Source organism: Epinephelus fuscoguttatus, linkage group LG21 (assembly GCF_011397635.1).
Source record: "Epinephelus fuscoguttatus linkage group LG21, E.fuscoguttatus.final_Chr_v1".
In the NCBI taxonomy this organism is placed as follows: domain Eukaryota; kingdom Metazoa; phylum Chordata; class Actinopteri; order Perciformes; family Serranidae; genus Epinephelus; species Epinephelus fuscoguttatus.
Genome location: NC_064772.1, coordinates 613129 through 632276, shown reverse-complemented (window position 1 = coordinate 632276; position 19148 = coordinate 613129). Strand labels below are relative to the sequence as shown.

General features: G+C 42.7%; 1 protein-coding gene across 4 annotated transcripts in view; it reads right to left on the bottom strand.

Annotated features, from left to right (window-relative positions):
• Nucleotides 1-8513: 8513 nt before the first annotated feature.
• Nucleotides 8514-19148, bottom strand: part of arhgef4 (Rho guanine nucleotide exchange factor (GEF) 4) — a 377437-nt gene continuing 366802 nt past the window's right edge. For 2 of the 4 annotated variants that reach the window (XM_049565770.1, XM_049565771.1), the window contains one exon: nt 8515-14480. In XM_049565770.1, coding sequence (XP_049421727.1) covers nt 14323-14480 — 158 coding nt within the window. In that variant the 3' untranslated portion in view covers nt 8515-14322. Of the gene's footprint in view, nt 14481-19148 lie in introns of all 4 variants that reach the window. The other 2 variants (XM_049565768.1, XM_049565769.1) reach the window with 2 other exon arrangements.

Here is a 19148-nt window from a genome sequence, read left to right as displayed (position 1 = left end):
CAACTGTTTGTGTCCTGTGTGTGGGTTCCCCCAGTGTTCGCAACAATGTCTGAGATAAAAGAACAATTAAAGTCATTATTACTGCAAGGGCTAAAGGAATACAAGGCTCAATAGAGCTGTTACTCTCAGTCAGCCTGGCTACAGTGCTGAAAAGAAACCTGGGGTCATTCTTATTCTTCTATTAATGCTGAGTAATAGTTTGTTCTGGCATTGCGGAGTCCCCTCTTATACATTTTTGAGACTGTCTGCCCAGAGTAAACGAGATTCTTCCAGTTTGGTTAATGGCCAATTCCTCTCAAATTTTCGCGATATTTGTTTTAACTTACGGGTTTGAGAGTTGTACCAACTTTCTTTGCTTTGTTAACTTCTTTTTAAGAGGGCTACAGAAGCGAGTGTTGTTCGCAGCGAGCCTACGGCACTATCGATAAGATAATCAATTCTGGAGAGTTTAAAGTCAGTACGGGAAACCTCTGTTACAGAAGGACATGGTATTTTTGCTTCAGCACTATCTGATAAACATCTAGTATAGTAACTCTTGCTGAGTGGCGTGTAATCAAGTAAAAAGAAATCAAAAGTAATTAAATAATGATCTGATAGTGAGGGATTCTGTGGCAAGATTGTTAGGTTATCAATTTCAATTCCATATGTCAAAACTAGATCAAGGATATGGTTAAAACAGTGAGTGGGTTTATGTACACCCTGATTGAAACCGATGGAGTCTAATAATGAAAAACGCAGTAGCCAGGGAGTCATTATCAACGTCAACATGAATGTTAAAATCACCTACAATAACAACTTTGTCTAATTTAAGAACTAAACTGGATGAAAAAATTCAAAATCTGGGCCAGGAGCACGGTACACCATAACAAATAAAGTGGCTGTGAGGTTTTCCAGGTCGGATGTAAAAGACTAAGAACAAGGCTTTCAAAGGAATTATAATCTAGTTTAGGTTTAGGGCTGATTAATACACGAGAGTTAAAAATGGTTGCAACCCCCCTCCTCAGCCGCTGCCTTGAGGAATGTGGGTATTATTATGACTGGGAGGAGTGGATTCATTTAGACTGACATATTCATCTTGACACAGCCAGGTTTCAGTGAGGCTGAGTAAATCAATATGATTATCTGATATTAATTCGTTTACTAACACTGCTTTAGATGATAGAGACCTGATATTTAACAGTCCATATTTAATTCTCCTTTTTTGTCCTTCTATCACAGAAAAGGTTTTAATTTTTATGACTCTGTTATGCACAACTCCTCTTTGTTTAATTTTAGAATTAGATAATGTAGGTGGTTGGGGGACAGACATCGTTTGTATAAAACTATGGGTAGGTAACTGCACTAGAAGTTCAGAGAAGCGTGTAGGACTGCGACTCTGAGTCTCAACTCTGGGTTGTCAGGGTCAGTGGCGGCTCCTGCCAAATTTCTCAGGAGGGGCAGTTGTTGTGATGATGGCTGAGGTGACCCGTTCAATGGGTAAATTTGAATTAATTTGGCTCTACAATGACTGAACAATCCACTGTGGTCATCAACAGACTACTTTTCATCAGTTTGCCCACATAAATACCTTTGAATATAAACAGAGAACTGTTTTACCATTAATCAAATAAAACTGAGTAAGGTATTCACTGAGTCACTGTCAGTCTTAATCAGAAAACATTTTATTATAGCTAGGTGGAAATTAATTTTGTGTTCTGATTAAATGCAGGCATACCCTACAACTTAATGCAATGCTCATCACATAGTATCACTGCTGTTTGACCTGACCTGAACAGGTTTTTTTTTTGTTGTTTTTCAGTTTCAGTTATATATTGGGGGGCATCTTGGGCATTGGGGAACGTGTCCCCCTCAATGTATATGGTGACTACGGCCCTGTCAGCATGCATAATTAGGCTGTAGTTGTCTGGGTGCGCAAAGGTGAAGTGGCTGGTCTTGTCATACAAAGTTTGATGGAGTGCCAACTGGACAATATGGAGATATTTGCATCTTGAAAGCCGGACTACAAATGTGGATAGAGAGGGAGAAACACACGCAAGCCTAAGACGTGGTAAGATACGATATTCTTCACTATATGAAGTGACTGATAACAAGATCTGTATAATGGATTGTAAAGAAATTCCTCAGGTTTTTATTTTGTAGACAATTGGTCTGGATTCATAGTGTGATGGGATGACAGCACAATGATGATCACTGGAAAGCCGCGTCCTGCGCTCCGGTTCCGCTGTTTGACGTGATGTGTGGCTTCTCGCTAATGGTCGCGGAGAATATCCATAGAGAAGAACGGGTGTGAATTTGGGCACACTATGCATCGTTTTAACCTATAAGGTTAAAAAGCCTCTTGGATCAGCTGGAAACGTTAGCCATGTTGATCTTGGATGTGACCGCTACGCAGTGGTGCTGCCTCATATGATATTGGAAAAATTGGAAAATTGAGTTTCCAACCGTAAAGCAATATTTCAGTGGAAACGGTTGACGACGTGTTTTTTTTTTTTAAACATTTTGAGTGATAAAATATAACACATCTTCTTTGTAATTTCCATGATGTCGCCACATTAGGACTTTAATGCTCATGAACACACAATGAAGTAAGAACGACTTCCCGACATGGGAAATCAGACCATCCGAGGAGCACATGAATGATACTTGGTGGTTTACGTATGACGAAAACACGTTGGGGCAAGCCCTCCCGGAACACATAGAGATTGCATTGGAGTGCCTGCATTTAGAAAAAAAAAAACATTTTACATGGAAGTCTATGAGGGTGAGTTGGGGCCATTTCCAGCCAGGCTGATATCGCCCCAAAAGGCCGGAACGTGGCTTCACACTGCCTCTGATTGGATATTCAGAGGCAGGACGAGCTGTTTCAAGTGAAAATGATCAGAATAATTAATATATTGTGTGTATATATGACAATAATGATGATGATGATAATCATACATTTATTATCATCATCTTTCTTTTCTTTTGTGGCTCAAGGAGGGGCGGCGCCATATCGCCTTCTATTGGCCAGCCACCCCTGGTCAGGGTTTTGAATTACTAATAAACATAGCCAGGTTCCTAGAGATGAGAGCAGCTCCATCCAAAGTGGGATGAATGCCGTCTCTCCTAATCAGACCAGGTTTTCCCCAGAAAATTTGCCAATGATTAACGAAACCCACATCATTTGCTGGACAGCCAGCAATTAAATGGTGACATGCAGCTAATTACCGCAGCTACCGAGCGATTTTCCATGGTGCGGAGCCTCGCCTCCAATGCAGCAAATAAACTACACTTGTTACATTTACCACTGTCGCTAAAGGATGCAGAGGCATGTCTGAACATCTGTCACACTGTGCAAGAAAGAGCAGGAGAGGGAGAAGTCAAGCTAAGTGTTAAGCTAATGAAGCTAACAAGGCTAATAACGTGCAAACAACAGCTAAGATTAGCAAGAAAGTCATTAGAAAGAGGAGAGCTATAAGTGCTTAAACAGAACTAGTATGGGTTAAGACGTGAAGTAGATGTTAAGCAACTGAAGTGAGGTAAAACAGAAAGCAAGTTGGTAGGAGTTTGCTAGAGCTGCACAGAGATGCTTTCGCAGGAACACTGGAAATGACACAACTAGCTTGCTGCAGTACGTCAGCATGTCTCTCCCAGTAACTCTTAAGGCCGAATTCCCCAAACCAAAAAATAAGCTTTGCAAAAAACTGCCTTCTACTGAGCAGTGAGGCCACAGAGGCCATTTTCTAAGAGGGCTGAACATACAACACATGCTTTGTGTGTCCAGTATACAGTGGCCCAAATGACCAAAAATTATCTGGAGTCCAGTGATCCCAACATGCTTAATTACACTTACTGGGTGGATAGTTGCCTATTAGGTCCCTGTGGTCTTGGCCTTCTTTTCCAGCACCAGGTCGTTGAGATGCCCATGGATTTCTAGACTCTGGCTGCAGTGAGTGGATGGAATAACAAGGCCCTGCAGGGGGCCTTCCAGAACCAATTAAATGAGGTAATAAAAGATGAACTTGTTTCTCATGATAAGCCCAATTCCCTAGACCAACTCATTTCCTCTGCCACTAAAACTGACAACCGACTCTGTGAACACCGGCGGGAGAGGGCAGCAAAACCACCATCAGCACTCACCTCCGAGACTCTCTGAACATTCCTGAGCCCCGCTGAGTAATCCCGAGCCTGAGGCTATGCAGATTGGTAGAGCCCATCTGACACCGGAGGAGAGGGCTCGTCGCATTAACTCCAAGTCCTTCCTGTACTGTGGTCAAGTGAGTCACTTCATCTTCTCCTGCCCTGTTCACCCAGTAAAAGAGCCAGCTCACTCGTACAGCGGGAGAAATACAAGGGAGCCAAGTTACTAGTGTTTCTCCCTTCCGTCTTCAGCTCCCTGCCACCCTCTTGTGGCGAACCCAGTCATTACCCCTCTCTGCACTTGTTGATTCAGGAGCTGACAGAAATTTCATTGATAGAAATGTGGCCCAGCAGATGGCGCTAGATCTTGAGCCCTTTGACACCCCTCTTAGTGCCAAAGCCTTAAATAGTCAGCTGCTGGCCCAAGTAGCCCATCACACTGTCCCCATCACTCTCTGCTTATCTGGAAATCATCAGGAATGGATCAGGTTTCACATCATGGACTGCCCTCAAACCCCCCTGGTTCTCTGAATTCCCTGGCTCAAGGCACACAACCCGTACATTGAATTGGATTAAAGGTAAAATCATCTCCTGGAGCACATTCTGTCATTCTAACTGTATGCATTCTACCCATACCCCAGTCAACCCAGAGTCAGAGCCTCCACCTGAGCCTCCTGGTCTCTCCTTGGTCCTGGAGGTCTATCATGACCTCGCTCCAGTATTCAGTAAGCACCATGCACTGTCCCTGCCGCCTCATCGTCCATATGACTGCGCCATTGATCTTCAGCCTGGTGCCCCTCTTCCCAGCATTCAGCTATACAACCTCACTCGACCGGAACACTAGGCCATGGAAAAGTATATCCAGGAGTCCCTCGCAGTGGGAATAATCCTTCCTTCCTCGTTTCCGGTGGGCACTAGTTTCTTTTTTGTTGGGAAGAAGGATGGTACATTAAGATGCTGCATTGATTTCCGTGGCTTAGATAACATAACTGTTAGAAACAAGTACCCCTTACCTCTCATCAGTTCAGCATTTATCCCCCTCCATGGTGCCACTCTATTCACAAAGTTAGACCTACGTAATGCATACCACTCGGTCTGCATGAGTGGAAAATGGCATTCAATACTCCGCTGGGCCACTTTGAATATTTGATGATGCCCCTGCAGTTTTTCAGGCCCTTTTGAATGATGTTCTCCATGACATGCTCAACAGGTTTGTGTTTGTATACCTAGATGACATCCTGATCTTTTCCAAGACCCCCTCTGAGCATGAGCAGCACGTACGTTTGGTCCTTCAGCATCTTTTGGAGAATAAGTTGTTTGTGGAGGCTGAAAGGGTGAATTTCATGTCCCTAAAGTGTTTTTTCTGGGCTATATTATTGCACAGAGAAAGGTGCAGATGGATCCTGCCAAAGTTTCACTTGTAACTGAGTGGCCAACCCCCTCCAGTCTCAAACAGCTGCAGCACTCCCTGGGCTTTGCAAACTTTTACCAGTGATTGATCAAGAACTACAGCCACATTGCTGCCCCCCTCACAGCCCAAACCTCCACTTCTGTCCTATTCTGTTGGTCTGCGGAGGCCGACGCAGCCTTCATAGACCTCAAGCGCCGCTTTTCCTCTACTTCCATCCTCATACAAGAAGACCCATGCCAACAGTTTAGGTGGATGCTTTGAATACTGGGGTAGGTGCAGTCCTCACTCAGTGTGTCGCTTCTGACAACAAACTCCACCCTTGAGCCTTTTTCTCCCGCAGACTCTCCCCTGCAGAGAGAAATTATAATGTTGGCAACCGGGAACTCCTCACAGTGAAACTGGCTCTGGAAGAGTGGTGTCACTGGCTTGAGGGAGCAGACCAGTCCTTTGTGGTGTGGACAGACCTTGCCTTGCCTTCATCCAATCTCGCAGTTTGAACTTCACTTCAACCTATTGCCCAGGCTCTCGCAACTTTGATTCTCCTCTTTGGATGTGGCTATGTTGAAAGCCAATCTGTGAGTATATACTGTATGTAAATGAACTATGATGTAAGGCATCTGGATTAGTTGAAACGATGTTTAGTTGCATGCAAGACTCTGTCTGTGTAAAGCATTAGCAAAGTGACTTAGCTTTGGAAGGGCCAACTAAGATAACAAAATAACTCACTGAAAACATCATATTGTGGCAACAGGAGGGGGTGATTATTAATTTATATATTAGGGGATCTCTTTACCGACAACACCACCTTAGGGTAGGGCCCAAGGACCCATATTACAGGTCTCTTTACCGACAACCAGAAAGACACTCAGGTTCGTTCACTCAGGGAGGGCAGGAGATGGAGTTCAGTGATCATAAAAAAATCTTTTATTAGTTAAAACATTGGGGTTTGGCACAATAACCAAAAAGGAGCAGAGAGCCCAACTAAAGGAAGGGGACACAGACTGAGACTGACCGGCTGGAGGAGGGGGTGACAAGGGGGAGTGAAGTCCAAAAGAAAAGGGAGAACACCCCAAACACACAGCAAAAACGTGAAGTGCACACAAAGCAAATCTTGAACAGGGGTCACACTGCACACAGGGGATCCCCACCACCCAGGGAAACCACCACCACCACCGTCGGCCTTCAGCTGTAGGGGAAAAAAGGAGACACAGAGTCAAGGCTCAAGGACAAGAAAGAAAAAAAACAATCTCCCATAACATAAGGAAACAAATTGTAATGAATTAATAAACTGACAAATATGGATTTAGATCAATAATGAATCAACCAAACAAAAGAAACACAAAGAAAACTAAGGAGTCTCTGGCCAGAGATATCAACTCAACAGTTAATCATCATAACTGATATAACACAAATAACTGAGAACTCAAACTGAGGAGTTCCCCTCCCAAATGAAACTTAATTACAATAAATTCCTCAAAACAAAACAAGGAACAAGGTCAGCACGAGCGGCAGCCACACACATCCAGCAGCACCACACTCGCAGAAGCAGGAGAGCGAGCCGACAGCAGGAAGCAGGTTGACACACACGCAGCCGACAGGAAGCCCAGTCCAAGCCGGCGAAGCAGCAGCAACAGCGAAGCAGCAGTAGCCGCGGTAACAGTAGTAGCAGCGGCAGCAGCAGCCGTGGCTAAGAGTAGTAACAGCGGCAGCAGTAGCCGTGGCTAAGAGTAGTAGCAGCAGTAGCAACGGTAGCAGTAGCCGTGGCTAAAAGACCATAATTAAACAGCAATGCTCCTACTTAGCTTAGCGTCCGTGTGTTCTGGTGGCCAGCTGGGTAGAACTGGCATCCACCCAAAGAGGGAGAGGGTTGAAGAGAGTCACTGCAGCAGGGGTAGGCAGCCACCGCGTATCCCATGTGCAGCAGGCTATGCTCCGGTTGGCAGCGATAGACCACCCTGGATAATCACCTCGACTGCAGGTGAGACGCCAGACCTGTGTTCTGCAGCGAGCAGCGAGTGCAACGACCTGGAAGTGGGCGGGGCGAAGAGGCAGGAAGCGAGGGGTCAGGAGGAGGGACACGGCCTTCCTTTATCCCCTTCGCCTGAACAATGATAGGCTAATAGCCCAGAAAGGGCGTGGTGAAGCCGCGACTTGTGTTCAGTGTGGCAGTGGTATCTCATACCACTACAATATCATCATATCAGTACATGTAACACATGCCTTTAGCCCAGCATGAATTGATAGGGCTTAACAGTCCTGCTCTGCTTGTACATCTGCACTAGCTTGCTATGCCCAGTGGTTACATTACCAATCTTTGAATGGAGGGAAGAGTTGCTTTGTGGTGTGCTGCTTTTGGTAGCCAGCAGTTGAAAGCTGGAGAGCACTGTGGTTCGAGATGCAGTCTTTGCTGTGTTCCATGAGGAGGTCCATAAGCAAGAACCTTCTGCAGCGGTTCAGGAGCTGGAGCCCAATACCAAACCAAGAAGCTGAGGTTTGTTGGCCTGGTGACATCACAGGGTCATATGCCACTGTGACAATAGTGCCCAGTAAAGTTTGAAAACTGGGTCGACTGATGGTGTTGATTTTCCCCACATCGCAGCTCATTACATAGCTGGTGGCTCCTGCAGACCAATTTCAAAAGTTGTTGTTCAAATCTGTCACCTACCCCAAAACACATGGGAAAAATGGGTGCATATTGAAAAATGCCAGTTAAGCTTTAAATGTTACTTTAAATACTGGTATGTGTCCATTTTTGGAAAAGAAAACACGTATACATCTATGACCATCTGACATTGTTGGCAAATGTGAATGTCGTCTTCTATATGTGGCATATGTTAACTGTAGATGGTAGATGATCATAGTAAACTGGTGATAGTGTATGGACTAGTGAAACCAGAAGATTGCAGATTCGGCTGGGGAAGAGAAATTACAATGATGGCAAAATTAAAGAAGACTCAGGAGACTGGAGTGTGATTTATAGGTACCATGTATTGACGATATAGAAAAAGGGAAAATAAATAAATTAAACAACAAAAAGAGTGGCCATACAAAAAAATATATTCAGTACAAAAAAATTATAATAAATCAGATTATGCAAAATACCAGTGTGTGTGTGTGTGTGTAACACACTAAAGTTGTCACTGTACAAAGATAGCTTAACATCTGATCAGAAATCTGATTGTTAGAATCTGGTGCACCGATGATTAAATTCTTTGGATCCAACAAGATAAATGTTCAAGGACCAGTATTTTTTTTCTTTCCACTAATTCAATAGATTATTAAACCAGAAGAAAACAAAATGTAAATGCAACCAAAACAACCAATACTCCAACTCAAGATTACTTTGCTTGAGTGGACCTCCTCACACTTCCCCTTGATCAACACAGTCCATATGGGGGAAAAGTCAATTAGTCAATCAGTCACTTACTCCAATTAGTCAATTAGTCAGTCAATGAGAGGTTAATGTGTTGATCCAGGAAATGAGTGTGTGCGTGTGAAGGGGGAAAAGAGATGAATGGGGCTGGCTGCAGTCTGGCCTACCGCCTTGGCAGGTGAGATGCTGGTTGCAGTTCTTCTTGGTCCAGATTAGGTTGGGATTAGCTTGCCATCATGCGTTCTTCATGCTCAAGTTTCTCCATTTTCAAAAAGCCTGGCCAATTTCCCCCTGTCAAGAGCCCTCATGCAACCAGAGTTCCTCGCAGGATTTCACACAGAATACACACAGGATAGCCGTTTGCAGACGCTCCGCTTCCAGCCTCCCCATTCATCTGACAAACAACGCAGCTGCTTCCTGTTTGTAGTGTTGAGCGTGGGTCTGATTGGCTACTGAACCCATGTGATTTTCATTCACCGGGTTAGACTTTAATATTCAAGTTAGTATATATAGATACTCTGAATATAAGGATAAGACACTTAGTTTGACTTATTTCATTTTATTTACCCATTAGAGACCTGGGTTACATATACAATATTGACTCCACAATGGAAAAGCTGCACAAGAGCCAGGGCCCAAAGCTATTGAACCATCTACTGCTGCCATCTGAACAAGGACATGGCAGAGGCGCTGTAAGATAAAAACATAAACGTGGCAAACAAGTCAGTATTCATGCTAGGCTAAAGACTTTGCAGATAAACTCAACTATTTTCTTCACTAATGTCTGTTCCCTAGACAATAAAGTCAGACTACAGCTGACCAGCTGACTAACCTCTTTTCATGTGGACAGGGGTGTCTCATTCCTCTAGTACAATCTGAGAAGTGTTGAAACTCTTCAACAGTCTACAGCCACTGTTTACTGTTTGTAGAACATACGACTGTAAATGCCATTCCACATCCTGGCTCTCTGACCTCACTTTACTCCAGTTTGCATTTGCCCCTACAGGTGAACATGTGATGCCATTTCCTCTATTCTCCACCATCTCTGTCACACCTAGATAAAAAGAACATCCATGTGAGAATGCTGTTTATTGTTTTCAGTACAGCATTTAACACAATAATTTCCCAGAAGCTGATATGGAAGTTTGACCTCCTGGGCCTGAACACCTCCCTTTGTAGCTAGGTCCTTGATTTTCTTACAGAGAGAAGCAAGGAACATCACCTCTGCAGACACCTGCAGTAGATAAATCATGAGAAATAGCCATCTATGGTGGCCCAGTGAGCAATGACAGGTGACACAGTGCCCTCCAGTGGTTGAAACTTTTTCTTTCACAATAACATTGATTTAAGAATATGATGTTTTTTTTCTATTAAACCAGTTTTTACAAAATAAGCCAAACTTGAGATATCCAGTAGTGTTTAATTTTGTCTTGACAAAAAGCAGCTGTGCAAGAACTTTTCTAAAATAAATTCTAGTCTAAAAATATGCAAAATTATCATGCAATTAATGCCATAATGCCACTTTTCTGTATTTGACAATTGCTGATACCCTGCGTTACGGACATTTTTCAGTCAGTACCCCAAAAGTATTGAACTTTGATACCCAGCCCTAGTTGTGGGGGCTGATGTAATTTAAACAGAGTATTGTTAGAATATAATTTCCAGTATTTAAAGGAATCATGTCCATATGGACAACTCTGCACCACATGGTTACCTCCAATGCTGATGTTCAGAAACAATACAGGTAGTAGTGTTTCCTTTATGTAGCAAGGCAAAAAGTACAGGTGTGAAGATTAGGGTGGTAGATGGACATTTAGCACATCTGACTTACATGCTTGACTTTCATCCCATCACAGACCTCCAATCAGCAATTGTATTTTATCAATCACAAGAACAATGGGCCTCATTCACAAACAGTGTGTGCTTACACAAACATCTTAGTAAAAACCAGGGGTTTTACCAGGGGTTCTTACCGGAATTTGTTCCTACTCTTTGAACAGATTTAGAACTGCCTCTGACCATACATATGCACAAATAATAAACACTTGGCTGTTTCACAAAACACACAACACAGCATACACCTTTTAACTAAATGCATAACATATTAAAGCCATAATTATTTTAAAAGGCTTTAACAGACAGTATTTAAAACTGTTAATTGACTAATGCATTGGTCAAATGTATTAAATAACTATGAAACTGACACCCTTTCATCCTCATCAGTTATTAATTCAAAAATCTAAATATGAAAACAGAGTGTTCCTGTTTTTATTTAACATAAATTGCACTTATGTTCATTTGTAGCCAAATAATTAATTGGCAGCCTATTAATAGGCATGCATGGTATATATGCAGGGTATATAAAAGATAATGATTTACCTCAAAGCTGGCCAGCCATTAGGAAATATAGGCAGGGGACAACATTTTCCAAATGGCCTCCTCATCCATGCCCACTGTGAAGTTTGTATCAACTCTGTGTTGAGATCTTATTTTCCTTTTGTGAAAAGCAGAGGTACTCACATGTGTGTCCAGTTAATGATTAGAGAAAATTCATTCATGCATTCAACCACAAGAGGGCTACTTTGATTAAATATTAGTCAAATTGTGTGCAGAACTTACATAGTGTAAAGAGTAAATGGCTGTCATCTCTCAGTTTTCCAGTCATACCCACTTTATGTAATCCCAAGACTGTTTAGGGACCACAGATTGCAGAAATATTTAAATATACTATTTTGAAAAATGACAATACTCCTTTTTTCCTCGCCAACATTTAGTGTAACTTTTGAGCGGTATTTGTCCCCCTTTCTGACAAGACAGCATAGACAAGACCTCACTTCTCACCTTTAGCTTTGCCTGTTTTATCTGGCAACACTTGTGAGCTCTGCGTATTGCACATCTGAACCCCTCTGTCAGGTGGACAGAGTGGGTCAGATGGGACATTGAAATGTGTTTCAATTATAAAATTATATTTATTTAGCATATGAATACACATAACTTGCATTGTCAATTATTTAACTCTAAGTTAATTGTTGTACTTGTTCCCATTTAAGGGTCAACCATAGACTTTTCATAGGCCCCCCCTTGGCCTTAGGCGGGGTCATCTGTAGCCTCAGCTAGTATTGTAGAAAGAAATCAGATTTGTACAGTGTGATGGATGACACAATTTCATCTTCATACTGCACAGAAAAGAATAGGGTATGACAATCTTGATAGGAAAAAAATATAAAAAATGTACTGCATGCTAATGAAAACTGTTTAGGAGGTTACACTTACAAAATCACTGGTATGGCCCTTTAAACCTCACTTGAATATCATGTGTAAGTTCAACATGAAAGTTAAACCCTCAGCTAAGCTAATGACAGAGCTTCATCACAATGTGCCTACACTTCGCCGTGATGTCTGCCGAACAGTGCAATACTTCAGTGTGAAAATATTGTAATAATCACCCCGACTTACAGTCACAACTGACAGCATAGGAATGTTTAATATTCCTTATTGTCGGAAGCTAAAACATTTGAACGTAAAGGTTAAAAGGAGCATATTTCGCTGACTGCACTGACAGAGTGGGCTGCATTTATACTGGAGACCAGATACACAGATCAGGAACACTGGCTGTCAAAAGGAATGGTAGATAAAAGCGTGTGTGTGTGTGTGTGTGTGTGTGTGTGTTGTGTGATGCCGTCAACCTAGTAGCACGATGACACTTCAGTTCCTGAACAGGATTCTTCACAGATAAATAATATTCTTCACAGTATTTTTTCATCACATCCATGCGTGTCATTTTAAGTCATCCATTACACACTTCAAATGACACTTAAAAAGAAAGAAAGAAAGAAAGAAAGAAAGAAAGAAAGAAAGAAAAAGAAAGCAATAAAGAACAGATTGTTTTCATTAACATGGTAGTGTTTAAGGAGGTGTCATGGATCAGATTCAAGGAATGTGTGTTGCCACCTAGTTGTGTTTGTGGGTTGCTGCTGTTTGTTTGAATATAAAATTCCCAATCAGTGATGAGTTGAGTATTTTTGTGGGGGGGCAAATACCATAAATGCACCAGAGGCATACAGAACTAAACCCTGGCAGATAAAAACTTAAGGCCTGTTTCCGGGGGTCGTTGGTGCGTGTCTCCACTGCAGGAACCACCCCCAAAGGACAGAGTTCTGTAACTTTTACAGGGGCTTAACAAGTCCCTGCCTCGGAGTAGGTACTCAGAATGGCCCCGAGAAACTCCTGGCTGGGGCTTGGGGATTACTTGGTGCTGATTGGATATACTCAAGGCGGGATGTGACGTTTTGTAAATAACAACATGGTTATCATAGATTAGCTCGGCTAACCGTTAGCTGTTAGCGGTGTCTGTAATAATAACTAAAGATAATCATAATAATAATAATAATAATAATAAAAATATTTTTTCCAGCAGATATCTTAGTTACAACATGATTGAGCTAGCAAAGCAGTTTTGTGTTGTTATGTGTGGTATTTATTCAGTTTTGGGAAATCACGATGACATCAGGACGTCATCTGTTAAAAGCCTCCTGTTGTCGGATACAACATGAAACTACTCCAGTTAGCTCAATCATGTTGTAACTAAGACATGCGCTGGAGAAAATATTTTTTTCACGGACCGTGACCGGAGTTATTACAGACACAGCTAATGGCTAACGGTGTCCCTACGCCCCTACGTCACCCCGGTCAAAATGGTCGTGCAACGATTACGTCACGTACAGGATCCTTCCTCCTACTCCGCTCTCTCAGTGGAGACACGGCGGTTGAGAGGGCCGAGCGAGAGGACGTTTCTGTAGTAGTTCCTGCCCCCCAAATAGTACCAGGAACTTCTTCAGTGGAAATGGGCCTTTATAGAAAAGCACAGGAAAGTACCCCTGTCTTTCCCCTTTTTTTCATAAACAGACACATAACAAACAAATAAAAACAAATCATCCGACACTGTGAACGCTTGGCAACTGTGAAATCGTAAAACAATACAACAGTGGAAACAAATGACATAATTTTGTTGACAGCCAACGTCTTCATAGAGGCAACACAGTCAGGAGTCCCAAAGTCACTCATAGCAGTACAGTAGTAGTAGTAGTAGTAGTAAGAGTAGGAGTAGGAGTAGGAGTACTAATAGTAGTAAGTTAAGCAAGAGTCCACTCTCCCTGTTTCACTCAGTGTCTACAGGAGACCATTCTAAAGTCTGATTGTTAACCAACCTATAAAGTGCTTTCAAAAAAGAATCTCCTTAACATTATAACCATCCTCATCTGTACAATAAATCAGTTTGTCATTAGAGCCATGTTAGGAATAGAAAGAAAGAAAATAGATCATTAAAAAGGGTCTATTGAGGCATGAACAGAGAGCTCCTCTCTTCCTTCTCCTTTGTTTCTTCTCTCCACAGCTTCCTTTTCCTTTCTGATTTTTTTCTTTACTTCTTGAAAGGTGTCAATCTGCCAATGTTGTGCCAGAAGGTGGAGGTTTTGCGCTTGGGCTCAGCCAGCATGAAGACCTGCTGCTTGGGCAAAGCAGTGGGGAGAGAGGGGTGCTTCTGTCGCAGAAGGAAATCGTAGTAAGGTCTGGTCACTGCTGAGGGGGATAAACAGAAAATATCTTTCTGAAGAGATCTCATATACATTATATATTCCACATCAGTATTTATTATGTGTCTCATAGGCCTAAAATGATGCACATTGTAAATTCTAGAATAAAAATAGGCATTTAAATAATGACAGTAATAAAAGTCAGTTGCTATAGCTTGTCTGCAATCATATGACAATGATAACAAAATTCAAAAGGAGGGCAGGAAGTGATAAAAATATATACTGTGTGGGTTAAAAATAGAGGAAAGTGACAATAAAAAGGGCTGTATGAACCTGAAGGTAGCAAGTATCGTCACAAATTGAAACTGTTGTTCTGTATGAAACAAAGTGAAGTGATGTTTTTTTCCATAACGTGCTAATTTCATTGTGTGGATACAATCCTTATTACAAATACCTTGTTCTCCAGACCTCCTAACGTTACTAACGTTACAAGATGAGCCGATGAAATTGTACAAAAGTCTTGTGGACTATGATTATTTTGTGTGTGATTAGGTCCACAACTGAAACAAGTGCTGTCTTCCTTTTGGTTGGGTAACTGTCATTTACATTTCCACTAATAATATGGATGCACTGCTGTCAGGCTAATGTAACTAGCTAACGTCGGCTACTTTTAGCTACCATTTTCTACCTACTAGGTCAACTGTTCCCAGAGTCTGTTGACATTCTCTTAAAAACACAGAGAAGTTGTCACAGCACATTGTAATTGCATCCAACTTGAGGCATGTTTAACACAACTTATACTTGTGATCCCTGGGGGGAAATCGTGATTCATTACAGTTGCTCTGGTGTCAAGCATAGGGAATTATAGAAGCAGAATAAGAAGTATAGGTACAAAGTATGTAAAAATGTAAACTTAACGATGTACAATATGGTACAACATTTACACTAGTATGTCAAATATTTAAAAATATAAATAGGCAGGAATGACTTCCTGTTGCGACCTGTAGTGCATATGGAGGGAATGAGTTTACACTGAACGCATTCTTGTGTTTCTCCAGCACATCATGGAGTGGGTGGGAGACATTGTCCAAGATGACATGTATCCTAGACAGCATCCTCCTCTCTGACACTGCCACCAGAAAGTCCTGCTCCACCCCCACATTACTGGCCTTATGAATTAGTTTGTTGAGTCTGCTGGCATCTGCTGCTCTCAACCTGCTGCCCCAGACACAACAACAAACAGAGTAGCACTGGCAACCACAGAATCATAGCCAGTGCTATCCTGTTTGCTGTTGTGTGCTGGGACAGCAGGCGGAACATCTGCTTACGTTTCTTGCTTCCAGTTGCCTGCCCTCCATCTAGACAGCACACTAATGTGTGATGTTGTGCAAAAAAGTTATTGAGCATTGGCAAAATTACCTATTCTGGTTTACATTCCCACGGAACTAATACCATCAGTAAAACAACAACAGCAGAGTCATGTCATGGTCACCACATAAAACTGTTTTCTCTTACTAAGGAATTGCAATCATTTCTACTTTGCTGTTCCTTTGCTGTTATTCTATATCATCAATGAAACTAAATACTTCACATTAAGGACATACTAAGGAAGGGGAGGACATTTTCTTTAAGCGGATTTGTGAAACAACTGTGCAGAAAGAGTGAAGTTACAATGGGGTCTGCCCATTGGTCCGACAGCCCATTGGTCCGACATCCCATTGTTCCGACCATATTAAACCCATTGTTCCGAAGTCCCGTTGTTCCAAAATCATCGTGATGCCCTGTGGTTAAGGTCTGGTTAGGTTTAGGTACAAAAAACATTTGGTTAGGGTTAGGAAAAGATCATGGTGTGGGTTAAAATGAAAAAGAAAGTGGCAAACACATAAGCCGTGAGCCTGCTTCGCCTCAAGCTTTTCCCAGCTGACCCAGAGCCGGTCATGGTGCACCATCAAGGCAGAAATATGCCCGCCGGGAGCCGTTCAGCACCACGGAGAGCTCCCCACACAACCCCGACCCCAGAGTTAATAACAGGATGTTATGGTGTTTCACTCTCTTCTCTCTATGGTACTTGTATCTCGACCAGTAACCTACTTTTGTTGCGTTTGCTGATCCTCTATGGTACACAAATACAGTATAGCCTAGTATAATCACATATCGGAACAACGGGACGTCGGACTAATGGGATGTCGGACCAATGGGCTGTCGGACCAATGACATGGACCCGTTACAATAACAGCAACTCTACTCTGATCCAAAGAGTGGCAAAGAAGAATCAACTGAAAATAATTAGTGAATAAAAGCAATATTTCTGTAAGTGAACAGCGTGATAAGTTTGGTATTACTGTTGTGGAAAGATGTGGAAATGCACATGATGCTAAATTTAGTACAGAAAGAATGAGGATTTGAGTTTGCAGTAAAACCAATAGCAGAAGGTGGAGTCTGATTCAGGAGAAAGACTTTCGATCATAAAACTCCAAACCCAAACAAACACAGGTCCTCTTTCAGAAGCTCTGCCCCCAAATTCATGGACGCACATTGCCAAGGCAATAACACTAAATACTTTGTAAGCCAGCTGACCGAATGAGCAATATGGCAAAATCCACAGCCTCACTAAGTAACGCCACACAGGCAAACACATTGCCTGATATTAAACAGGACTGTCAACTCATTACACCCTGTTTCCATCTTCAGTCTGACCTTGCATCCACTCGCGTCCAACTGATTTCCAAGGGGAAGTGGGATTCAATTTTCCCTAACCTAGCAGTAGAGACAAATGTATCCGCCTAAATCTGACAACATTTTAAGACCTCACTGAAGCATAGCCATGCTAACATACTTGTTTTGCTGGGGTTTTAAGAGTGGGGTAAAGTGAAGTAAAAAAACAAGGTTGGGCGGTATTGAGAGGACATGTTGATTTAGAACAGCCTTGATAGCAACATCAATCCTGCAAAGCAAACCCCAGCACTGGGTTCTGATCCAGTAGGACTTCCCTCCTACTGGATCAGCAATTTTCCATTGATGGTGCTGGGGTCTCTGGAGCTGCCATCTGCTGTCCTCCCAGCCAAATCAGTTCAAATAAACACAAGAAATTTGTGCTTTAGATAAAGGATCAGCGCTCAGTGAATAACCTCCTAAGCCCTATGATAAGCTATTATGTCAGGGCTTAACTATACAGACCAGTGAGCACTGATAACTAACACGTCTTTGGGGTCATCAGGTAGGAACCTCCTTTCACCAGTGTTTCTTCTAGTTGGTCCCATGACACCTCCAGGAGGCTAGACAGTGATCTCTGACATCCCAGAGACACTCCCCTAATGCCAGCTCTGACTGCTCCCCGCACCAACCCAACAACCTCCTTTACCTTACATTACACATGGTTTTCTCAGCCCAAACAGCACTGCCACCTTCAACAAACCCAGGCTCCATTGATGTGAGCTCCAGGTAGTGACCATGCCGATACTACCTTTCCTAGCACATTCACCATACCCTATTTCACACGCTACATATCATAACTCCAATATAAGCTAAAGTTAAAGGAGATAGAAAAGATTAACTCACAGAATCAACAAACACACTCACCTTGCAGCATCGTCTCAAACAGAAGGGATTCAGATAGGCCACTCCCACACTTAAATAACCTTCCTCTTCCTGGATTTTCCTGAGAGGACTGATTGGTGGATCTCTCCACCTGATTTCAAGGAGTTATGTACCCTGTCTAGTAGTTCCCCCTGCTGGCCCCCAACTGACATTATCCCTCTACATCCAAATCCACTGACTACATCTAGCTGCTTCATTTGACATTTCCTTCACTGTCTTCTTCAAACTCTATCCCCGCAGTCCGAGTTCCCCCAGGAGCGAGACAGCTGATCTTGCTATGAATCCCCTACACCCCACTTCCACTGGACAAATCCTAGTTTTCCACCCTCACTGCTGAGCTTCTGCTTCTAAGTCTGCATACCTCATATCTCTTTGCTAATTTGCCACACGTCCAAAACCTACTTTTTCGAACTCCTCCCACAGTTTAAGCACCACCTGCATGAAACTTTGCACATAGAATCTCCAGATGTGTTTGATCAAAAGTTATCAAAAGATAAAAACCCACAAACATCAAGTCTCAAGAACAAGATTTGAACAACATTTGGTGAGTATGATGTGGGGTCACTCCTGAGGCTGGACATAAAGTTAAGTAATGATTGGTCAAAGTGGGCATGATTTATTACAATAAATCCAAATTGCCACACATTCAGCCTTTCACACTTCCGGCACATCTCCCATTACAGCAAATACCACGGCTCGGACGTCGGCCCGTGTCCCTGCGCTCGCCCTGACCCCATCGTGCTTCGGGGCCGACTTCCATGGGCTCCGTGGGGCACAGGGGCCAAGTTGCACAGGGAGGCTTGGCCCCCGTTCATAACTGCTTGCAGTTCTAGTTAGGGCCCGAACAACGACCGAAGGCCAGGTGAAGTCCCTGTTGAAACTGAAGGAATTAATATTAGGGCCTGAGCGACGACAAAGTCGTCCGTGAGGACCCTATTGTAATCGCGCTGTTTATTATTATTATTATTATTATTATTATTAGGACCCGAGCGACGACAAAGTCGTCCGTGAGGACCCTATTGTAATCGCGCTGTTTATTATTATTAGGGCCTGAGCACCAAGCGGTGCGAGGACCCTATTGAAATGAAAGGATTTTTTATTATTAGGGCCCAAGCAC